The sequence below is a fragment of the Haliotis rufescens genome, unplaced genomic scaffold (assembly GCF_023055435.1).
Source record: "Haliotis rufescens isolate VD_foot unplaced genomic scaffold, xgHalRufe1.0.p SCAF_12, whole genome shotgun sequence".
NCBI lineage: Eukaryota > Metazoa > Mollusca > Gastropoda > Lepetellida > Haliotidae > Haliotis > Haliotis rufescens.
In genome coordinates this window covers 10534237-10545889 of record NW_025963802.1, presented here as the reverse complement: position 1 = coordinate 10545889, position 11653 = coordinate 10534237, and the positions used below count along the sequence as shown (strand labels likewise).

The window sequence follows — 11653 nt, the reverse complement described above, 5'->3', positions numbered from 1 at the left end:
TGTAGCGAATCACAAGCTTTTGGTCAGAGATCTCGCGAGATCCGAGTTGTACAACTTAATGCATACGACTAATTGCATACAAGTTGTACCAACTAGTTGCACAGCGTGAATGTCCCTTTAGTTAACTTTCGTAAACTTGTTCTGAGTACATGGACAATTAAATCCTCATCAAGCAGAGAATAATACATTATCCTTCTGAAAATTTAAAAATAATGTATCAGACAGAAAAATACAAAATACAAGAATATACTCATCATTTCTATTATATCAGTTGACAATATTCATTCATATTTAAATCAACTCAAAATAATCTACAGTAACTATGTTGTGATTATATTGTTTTACAAAAATAGCTTGAATTAATTATGGCACAAAATATCATTATTGTTGTTGATATGCTGCACGTGCATTACCCGCGTGGCGTTCACGGCCGATTCCTTCTGTCCATCCGGTAGATTTATGAATAACTTAAAATTGGAATTTTGAATAAAAAGACCACAGCGCAGAGGCAATTTGTGTTTGAATGATAAACACATGTTAACATACGCATAATCATCATGAAAAACAGGGAACAGGATTTATTAATAACATGCATGAAAATGATTAAATGCATTGCAACATGTCTCATCAAGCACATATTTACGCAGTAGTTGACAATATGAACATATGAAACATTATGGTACCGGTTTCCGACAAGAAATCATCTGAAAATGTCATTGGCTTTACAAAACTAATAAGGATCATGTAGTATCACCCTTGAAGCTAGTTGATAGTAAATGTGAAGTTAATATGAACTACAAATGAGGATATGGTGGAATTATTTATGTTATTATGCACATATTTATGTAAATACTAGAACTATGCATTTGCTCTTAGAAATAATAGAGAATGATGTAATTTCTGGAGGATATTCATTCATTCATTCATTCATTCATTCATTCATTCATTCACAATACAATGACAGATATATGTCATTTCGACCTCGCCCAGTCTGCAAGACATATTATGATACACCAAACATATTGTACCATGTTGGGCTGTTGCTGGATCTGTGTGCACATCCTGTTCATATTGTTCCTGCTTCTTCTGCTCCAGCTGAACAGCACCCAGCACTCACTTCGTGACAGTTCTGTTAACAACACATGTCTTCCTGTGTATGATGTCGTCTCGTGCACAAAGAAGGTCATATGTTGATAATTGGAAAATAAAACACATTATTTCGACAAACATGATTAGACCATCTGGGTACAGTCAAACATATCAAGTCAGTCCGGTGAAACATACTTCCCATGATGGTGGCTCTGGCATGATGTTGCCCAATTGCAGGCTCGACCTTATCCATCAGTACAAAGTTCTGGTGAACTCTCCTTCGAGACAGCTTAATATACACCTTACCTTCGGTCCGCGAACCAATCTGCTTCTGTAAGTACTTGAGGGAATACTCTGTAACTACTTGAGACTATCTTCTGTAACCCCCAGTTCAGCCAGTTTCATTTGGACTCCTCCAAGGTAGTTGCGATCAGGATAACTGTCATCAGTACTTTGGAACATGAAAAATAATAAGCACCTATTAACATCCGTCCGATCTGTAGCTTCCTTTCCTTGCCTTCAAAAAGTTATTAAATATTTAAAGGAGACAAGATCACGAGTTCCTGTTCTGATGCTGTCGGGGTATAAAAGGTCTCTAGATCCACATTATTTCGTCTGAGTAAGGTATCCACGTTAAACTGCGGCGGGGTATCTCAGTGGGCTAGCTTTAGTCCGGACACAAACACACACACACACGCACGCACGCACGCACGCACGCACGCACGCACGCACGCACGCACGCACGCATGCATTCATGTATCCCATTTAACCTCACCTGACACGTTTTCGGAAGATTTTAAAGACTAGGATTTGTGTGACTTTGGTTATATTGTGAGTCAGCCTAACGCGGTGTACGATGTACAACTGCTTTTCCTGGCCCAGAAAACATTAATTACAGGCCGCCGTCAAAGAGCAGGTATCTTGTTGATAATATTCATTCAGTCATTTACTATGAAGTTTAATTGCCAGTGTTTGAACAGTAGTGTGGATGAGTGTATGGATGAGATAGAAACATGCACAGCAGAACAATAAAGGACCGAGAACTGGCAACTGCCATATGGTTCGATACTCTATCTTAAATGCAAGTGCACACGAGGTTTGAACTGAAGTATATACTAGTTTCGAACGCATAAACCAAGTTTTACAAAAGTCTTGAATCTGATACACTCTATAACAGTTACAACCCACAGGACTCGAAACATCTCGAGATGACAGTGACATGTATATTCAACAAAAAATGTGTTTACTTAGTATTTACGACTTTCATCTTCTTGTGATGGATGCAGTATTTCAGCAAATAGAGTCCAAGAGGGTCGTGGTAAATCTGGAAGGTCAGTTTCCTCTTCCAGGCGACCTTCAGCAAAGCCAGCACCTTCTGCCCCTCGGAAGTGTTGGGCAGGTAGGCAGTGAATGTTTCACCATGATACTCGGTTCCAGGTTTTGGGTGTCCCTCCTGTTACACAAAAATGGCGTTCATACTGTTATCTAGATTAGATGCAGTTTGTTTCCTGTATAAATTTGGTCTACTGGTAGAGCGTCCGTCTGGGTTCTATCCCCGGCCGCGTCATACCAAAAGACGTTAAAAGATTATACTTGTTGTAACCCTGCCTAGCGCTCGGCATTAAGGGGCTTAAACAATGACTGGACCGTTGGGAGTCAGTATACTGTGTCTGAGTGTGGTATTCATGTTAAACTGCGGCATGGTACCACACACACACACACACACACACACACACACACACACACACACACACACACACAGAGAGAGAGAGAGAGAGAGAGAGAGAGAGAGAGACGTGCATGCATGTCACTATATACAATAATCTTGGACGAGACATTAAACCCTATTTAAACTCACTTATATGAATTTTTAAAAATATTTTAAAAACCCGATGCTTACTTCTATCTTTTCCCCTAGCGTTCCGAATACATAAAAACCCCGATAAACAATGTTTCAAATTGATTTTTATTTATTGCATTTGTTTGTTTTGATACGTTATTTACATGATATTATAATAAAATAAATACTCGTTCAACTTTTGTCTTGTGATGATGCTGATTACGTGAGAGACTGTCAGCAAACAATGGTGCGGGTGAATTATATATATGCTTCAAGACATAAGTTTGACCTTTGAAACTTTGTTTGGAAATCTCCATGACCTACGTGCGAACTGTATCGAGCAATCCTGAAGTGTTAAAACGTTATGAACATAACACCATAAAAGTGCCAACATAAGAGATCCGCCGATATTTGGAATATACCCCTCCCAGCCGCTACATAAAACAGTATTTCCAAAGTACAAAACAGATAATTTTCATGATCGACATTATCGTCATCAACTAAATTGTCCGTCGCCAGAATGAACATTTTCTAAGTTCACTTGTAACCTTCTTGAACACTTAAAGTGTGTTTATTATCATTTTTAAACAAGATGACTCACAGTTTGAATTCCGTCCTGAAATACGTATTTTATCTCAATGGTGTCATGTAACCTGTTGCCTGGCAGCTCGTCAGGGATGACTGTTGTAATCATTTCTCCAGGCGGCATGTTTCCGGTTTTGCACACGGGACACATCCGTTGTTCTTTGACGAAAAGACAGGCTTCGCAGATAGTGTGCCCACACTGAAGGGTCGTAGTTTCCTTCCGTGTCGGACATGTCTTGCAAGTTTCACTCTCTAAAGCTTCCGCTTTCTGTTTAAAATATTGCAGCAGTTCCTTCTTCCCAATGGACTCTGAGGCTGCATCACACACTTTGTTCATGAGGGACATCAAACCATGTTTGTCTGAAATAAATGAAACATGGTGAAGTTATTGAGTATGAGTATGTTGTGTTTAACGCCGCTTTATTACGGTTATATCGCGTCGTGTCAGCTTAATGTGGGAGGAAAGCCCGAAGTGTTGCAGGTCTCAGACGTTTATCACTTCGGTGAAACCCACGAGCACGGGTATGGTGCTGACAAACCCAGAAACATAATTGGGGCGAACCGGGATTCGAACCCACAATCATAGGTTTCTGGCGTGCCCAAGGGACACAACTCTGCACAGCGAATCACGGCGCCTTAGACGACTGGGCCACCCGTGCCCCCTATTGAGTATGTAAACCTGTACGATATATAGAAAATACATTTGACATTATAAAACACTTTTGAAATATACCAAACTATATTTAACATAGATATTATTTTCTATTTGCTTAAGTACATTGATGGCCATGCCTACGTATAAATGGCTACAGGTATATCACACCCTTTCCATGATCATGCGAATCTCCGCAAATTGTACCATTGAACGATTCCGTCTATATCATAAGCATACGTCTATACGTTCTTTTTATTAGGAATCACTATCAAGTGGTGAAATTATCATTTTTCATACCTCTTCTTTATCTTTGATATTCCCTTGTAAGATTATGGACTATATCATAAGCATACGTCTATACGTTCTTTTTTATTAGGAATCACTATCAAATGGTGAAATAATCATTTTCATACCTCTTCTTTATCTTTGATATTCCCTTGTAAGATTCTGTCTATATCATAAGCATACGTCTATACGTTCTTTTTTATTAGGAATCACTATCAAATGGTGAAATAATCATTTTTCATATCTCTTCTTTATCTTTGATATTCCCTTGTAAGATTATGGACTATATCATAAGCATACGTCTATACGTTCTTTTTATTAGGAATCACTATCAAATGGTGAAATAATCATTTTTCATACCTCTTCTTTATCTTTGATATTCCCTTGTAAGATTCTGTCTATATCATAAGCATACGTCTATACGTTCTTTTTATTAGGAATCACTATCAAATGGTGAAATAATCATTTTTCATACCTCTTCTTAATCTTTGATATTCCCTTGTAAGATTCCGTCCATATCATAAGCATACGTCTGTGCGGTTTTTTTTATATTAGGAATCACTATCAAATGGTGAAATAATCATTTTTCATACCTCTTCTTTATCTTTGATATTCCCTTGCAAGATTCTGTCTATATCATAAGCATACGTCTATACGTTTTTTGTATTGATAATCACAATTCAACAGTTAAATAATCATAACTATGACCTCTCTTATATCTTTGATGTTCTAAGAATTTAAAAATGGTAGTGATTACTATTATAAGCGGCATTGAACTCAACGTAATAGCTGTATGGAAGTTTGAGAACAATGTAGAAGATCAGTCTGTAGGCCATTTAAATATATAGTTTACACTTGTTATTTTCATGATTATGTACTTGAGTACTTATTACAACTATTGGGGCGGTCGGGTAGCTTAGTGGTTAAAGCGTTCGCTCGTCACGCCAAAGACCCGGGTTCGATTCATGAGATGCGTACAATGTGTGAAGCCCATTTCTGATGTCCCCCGACGTGAAGTGGAATATTGCTAAAAGCGGCGTAAAACCATACTCACTCACTTACTCACTATCACCACTATTATCACGAAAAACCGTATTATAGTTGTCTCCTGCTTCAAAATGTACTCCTGATGAGGAACGTATTTAACCGCTAAGCGTAGGCAGCCCTGACCGGCCAACATTTCCTGTTTGAATTAAGGATAACATGTCAACACGATATGTGTTACTTTGGGCCTGCGCCTCTACCATTGAGCTGATACATAAAAATAATTTCATTTTAATAACTCATATACTTTATAAAGCAACATTTAACCTAAATGGCACCATGACTTTGAAAAATTGGCAAATGCTTGATTCCAATTGTATGTGTTTTTTAAAATCACAATAAACATTTCTGTTTGAAGAGATCATTTGACAAGTGCCTCACCGCGAGGCATTATTCATAGAAGAGTTTTCTTTAGCAATTGTTTTTGTTTTGTTTAAATAAGGATGTTTCAGTTGTACATGTATGTTACAAAATGCAGAGTTGTAACAACAAAGATGGTTACTCTTATTCAATAAAAAGACAAGAATCAAAACCCTTTGATTGTACGAGCATGTAATGAGCACGTGTTTATGAATCACTATGAAATAGTGATGATACGAAAGGTGAGCGTATTCTGCCACCGGTAGCACAGGTGTAACCTTTTTGAGCAAGAGTCGTATGACGTTCTGTGAAATGTTATTTCCGCAGACTGGAGATCCTTAATTATTGCTCGACATGAAGGAAAAGTTGACTACTTTAAAGTTGAAGTCATCCCTCTTGTCATACAGTCATGTGGGTTTTTGTCACTCTGATTCTTCATGCATAGATCTAAATGTGAAACAAATGAAGCGGTTTCAGAGGTCTCTTGTATTTCTTCTTCAGGTGGGTACATCAGTAGAAAGGGATTGGCTTTTTGGCCGTCATTGAACGATATCAGATTATCGTATACTGGGAGCTTAAGTTATATTTCTTGGCCAAATTACCTTTGCCAATCCGAGCAGAAATTCTGATTCATATGCATAACAAAAGCTCGTATGGCATGGAAGTCAACTGAGAGAACATATTTAGAGTTTAATAGACCAATCAGGGAATAAATAAAAGCGACCAAACCGGTACCCATTCCATATTTATAAGAAACCTCTGTCAAGAGCCCAATCGATTGTAAGATTCCGATTATATGATGAGCATGTGTAATGAATCATTGTCAGTTCCGATCAGGATACAATGACCTCATGTTCTATAAAAGTAAATCTTATGGAACGACATCTGTGCATGTTGTACCGTGAGGAGTGTAGAAGATTACCTTCATGCTAATGTGTACATGTAACAAGTTTTGTGAACTAGACCTGTCAATTCCGTCAATAAACGTATTACAAATTGTATCACAATGAGCCTCGTGACGTCATCATATTAGAACAAAGCCTTGCAGCACTCTTTGCTAAATGGCTATCGTCGGTGTTTTCTGAATGCGAAAAAATTCCGCTGTGATACAAAAATACATACTACACGTTTAGTTCCAAATTCATTGTAGACCTGAAGACAACATAGCTCTACATGAATAACACGGTTGACCTAACGGCCGATCAGGGTGAAACAACTGAGCACAAGATTGAATTGCATGTCGTGTGTATTGTTGTCGGAACATATCACACTTCTCTTTGTTTAAAGGGCGGTCGGGTAGCCTAGTGGTTAAAGCGTTCGCTCGTCACGCCGAAGACCCAGGTTCGATTCCCGACACTCGTACAATGTGTGAAGCCCATTTGGTGTCCCCCGCCGTGATATTGCTGGAATATTGCTAAATGCGGCGTAAAACCACACTCACTCACTCTCTTTGTTAAACAGCAACATAATGCTTTGTGAACCCCTGACACATTTGACGGACCTGTGACTCAGCGACATGTTTCACGGACTTCCGCTTCATGCCCTTCATATTATGTTCGCCCAATAGGAAACACGAACACGGAAAGGAATGTGTGACACAGCGAAACATCAAACACTGAATATTGAATATTGTGTTACAATTGTATTATAATTATAATTTCCTACCACATTAAACTGTAATATATATATAATTTCCTACCACTTTAAACTGAAATACTGTTCCAAGCGGTGCTCAACCCAACATATTACATTTTAGGCCTGATATAGGATTCTAACCAACGATCATCTAACTAGACATCACAGCATCACTTTGCACATCGAATTGCGGAAACTGCGCAAACCGTGCCCCGTAAAATATCAACATCCTAATTCATACTTGCCCAGGGTGGGGTAGTAGAGGAGAGGGAGAGTGAGGTGATGTGAAATGGGGTTCAACGTCACGTTCAAGATAAGTGACGTGTGTGTGTGTGTGTGTGTGTGTGTGTGTGTGTGTGTGTGTGCGTGCGTGCGAGTGCGTGTGTGTGTGTGAACTCAGTTCAGTCCGCAGCAGTGATGCAGTGTAACAAGTAACATTTTTTAACGTCTTCCGGTAATCTAACAACCGACCTTCCTCTCTCCGGGGTCACGTTCTTTCCACTAGACTACAGATGTGGTCCAAAGGTGTCGTAGCTGTAGTACTTGATGTATGTCATGGTATTTCATAGCTTCCATTAACATGTGTATGACAAAAATGCGATTTTTGCTAAACTCCTGACAAAAGGCATTTATTGAAAGGTTGTCTTCTTCAGCAGTTCTAATGATGTGATTTATGCTGATCAGTGCAAGGCTCAATACATTAAGATCAAGTGTCAGTGTAGTTTACGTAGTGTAGACTACGGAAACCATAAATGATCCTTACATGGGCATATATGTACGAAGACCATTAATGTCTTTATTTTAATTGATTGAAAAGTGCCACCACAATTCTTATCATCGAAGGAATGTATTGTATTATTTTAATATCATATGCATTAAAGAACAAAGCTCAACCACACTTAGTTAACTGATAAAATGGAGTGACACATATCAAACTCATTGTAAATATAGGCATATACGTAGTAGCTTTATTCAGAATACAAGTCATCAGGTAATGACAAATCAGTGCCAATGTAAGACATACAAAACGATTCTGAGCTTAAAAATACAACTACCTTGAATCTACGTAATATTCTGCTTTCAGAAGTAAATATAATATTACTGTACATCAGTATTGCCCTTCTTAATATTCACAAGTTAAAATCTCCATGGTCAACTGTAACCAAATATAAATATGCATGTCGCAACAATACTGTTAAGAGTGAATAGTTTTGACAAATAATTTCATAGAAAATCTTGTCACTGGTCAGTTAAAAGTCAACCAATATTCAAAATAAACAATGCATGAGATGAGTGACAGAAACAGAAATTGATTCAAGGTGCTACATAATTTCATGAAAATGAAAAATAAAAACAAAATTACACAATTCTTGTTAGATATCAGAAAGATATGCGCCTCAACACTTTGTTGTTACATGTGCAAGGTTTTGTGAAGAGATACTCGACAAAACTTAGTGTATTGTTATTTCTAAAGACAAAAGGTAAAGAGGACAGATGTTCCAATTATTTGTCACTGAATGAATACAAATCATGTAATTTAGAATAGGAGCGTCTATGTAAGTGAGTGAGTTAGTTGAGTCTAACGGCCGTATTTCAGTGATATCATGGCGTGTCAACTTGATGTGGAAGAAGAGCACGAAGTGATGCAGGTCTTGAATGATAATCACTTTGGTGAAACCAACGACCACGGGTATGGTGCTGACTTACATACAAACATATTCAGAGCGAGAACATAGCTTTTCACACTAAACAAGCATTGTCTTGTGTATTAGGTAATTAAATCATCAAATAGGTTATCCCAAAGGCATGGACACCTTCTGCAAAGATAAGACCACTGATAGTTGATATTTTGTATCTAAACAACATAAAGTGTTAGAGAAATTAAGCTAAAGTAGTTTGATTACAATTAAATAACGTAAACAGCAAAACGTGTGTTGGCGATTCTTGATTGCGCTGACTCAAGCATCTTAAGCATGTTAAGTCTATATCATTTTTATGTGTCTACGAGTAGTTATCTTTGTTGCTGTTAATGTAGCAAATGAAAGAAAATAGCATGTACATATCCACACAAAAGCTAACAAAACTCAAAAACAACATATATGAAAAAGATATCAGTAACATAAACTAATGCTACAAATATGTCTTTCACAATGTACACAATTCAAGCGTCTCTACTAAACTACAGTTACTCCCGGTAAGAAACCGAACGGTAAGAAGGATTTGGCGCATGATGAATATTTTATACAAATTTGATGATAACTTAAATCGTGTAAAGAATAATATTTCCCACTCTCCATGTTCAAATATTGTTGAAACAAGTGACTATAATCAACTGCAGTAATCTGCATGTTTCGGATATGCGGGGAAGTCTCTATCGGTCACAGTGGTTAACCATTGGGAAATATTAGAGGAAGCAAGCTTCCAATCCTTGAGTTTAAACATGCTTGGATACAAGTACAATGAAAAGACCCGAAGGTTTCTTTTGATAGAGTATATTTCATGTGTCGAGTGAAATATCATGTTTCTCTCGTCGACAATATCTCCGTTCCCCCCGTCACGAGATGAGAGAAACATGACATTTCACGAGACTCATGGAATATCCTATCTATTATATACTTTTTGAGTAGTTGTTAAAATTAAATTATTTCATTACAAATATATAATCTTGAAACGTAGATTCTCTCTACCCACGATAGAGGTACGGTTCTCCAACCCTTGTATATTTCGACTAAAACAATAGTTTCGTGTTTGCAAAATCATAAAAAAAATTAACAAAGAAACCACAATTATTTAGCGTCACGAAAATTCTGTATCACACATATAGAGATGATTATATAAAAAATCACCTCTAACTAAAAACTATTCTGCAGTGAAATATCGAGTGTTATGTTCACTGCAATGAAAATATCATTTTTCTCAACTTCGGAATACTCAGCCTTTCGCGGTGAAGTATATAATAGAGTATATTTCCGAAAGAAAACAACTATGAAAATAAGCTTAATAGATCAGTTCACGCCCAGTTAATACAATACAATCATTGCAAAATAGAAATTTCTTTTTGCCACTTGATTACACCGCTCTACAATCATCTGAATAAAGAAGCAAAAATAATGAATTGTGACTTTATCAGGCTAATAATTGCTAATAACTGTTCCATGAAGCTTGCGCGTCTTTGTTAGAGATGAGCCTTATTCAGAGAGTGTCTGCACGCCTGTTGTCAAGGTTGTTCTCTCTGGTCTGGTTATTGCAGATCCGCTTCTGTCACTCCGAGTGACTCCAGTGATTCTTTGACTGTTCTCAGGTAGTCTGGATCGGGGTAACACTTGCTGAAACAATGCCAGGACAACATGTATCAGTTAAACTTAAAAACATTATAAGACACGTCTTTGTGTCAGTGAGGGAATTACTCCCGTAATTACTTTCATTTTTCAACTAAGTAATCCACGTCCAAAGAGAACACATCCTTTGTATTGATACTCCACACCCACCGTTCTGTCATATATATCACTGTGCTGTTGTCTTAAACTTGTAAAATTAAAACTTTGCTCTTTAATACAGTGCAGTAATGAATAAACCTTTAAGCTTATCGGGCAGATATATGTACCTTGAATGTTTGACTGACGTCCCGCCCATTACACATTGAAAAATCTATGTTCATAAAAAAAACGTTTTAATTTAAAATTCTGTTTCTTCAAAACATACTACAATATCTCGCTATTTTACAAAAGAAGTGGTAGCAAACACCTATTTCCCTCCCGGTCGCGTAAAGCTGCTTGGTAACCCAGCCGCCTGTTAATAGAATCACACTTTATTAAGTGACACAGGCGTTTTATTTTTTAAGCATTTTCTAAAATCACATAAATAACTAGAATTCAGAAACCACTTTTTATTATCTCGACGTCCACGTATATGCATGTACTGACTATAATTCATTAACTGTTGATTACTATTTTAGACATTATTTCTTTGTTAAGCTTTGTATGCCGAACTGGAAGCTTTTGCTATTCGAATGGGTTCTTTAATAATTGTTTTACATTTTTTTTCTTTTTCTAAGGCAATATCATGTTGAACGTATGTTCAAACTCATTAACCAATCACTATCTCTTGAAGATACTTTGTAAGCGGATCAGATACTATATACCCCTGTTGGACTTACAGGT

General features: G+C 37.3%; 1 protein-coding gene across 1 annotated transcript; it reads right to left on the bottom strand.

Annotated features, from left to right (window-relative positions):
- Positions 1 to 551: 551 nt before the first annotated feature.
- On the bottom strand, positions 552 to 3854 carry LOC124126614 (E3 ubiquitin-protein ligase DTX3L-like). Its single transcript, XM_046490098.2, has 3 exons — positions 3531 to 3854; positions 2337 to 2542; positions 552 to 1540 (listed from the first exon to the last, which is right to left on the bottom strand). The coding sequence occupies exons 1-3, from the start codon at positions 3849 to 3851 to the stop codon at positions 1450 to 1452; spliced, it is 618 nt and encodes a 205-aa protein (XP_046346054.2). The 5' UTR covers positions 3852 to 3854; the 3' UTR covers positions 552 to 1449.
- Positions 3855 to 11653: the final 7799 nt, after the last annotated feature.

Coding starts and splice junctions, on each gene's coding strand:
- LOC124126614 (XM_046490098.2), bottom strand. CDS start 3,851: ATGAACAAAGTGTGTGATGCAGCCTCAGAGTCCATTGGGAAGAAGGAA. Junction 2,543..3,530: donor TTCAGGACGGAATTCAAACT/GTGAGTCATCTT, acceptor TTTGTGTAACAG/GAGGGACACCCAAAACCTGG. Junction 1,541..2,336: donor ATGAAAGTCGTAAATACTAA/GTAAACACATTT, acceptor CATGTTCCAAAG/TACTGATGACAGTTATCCTG.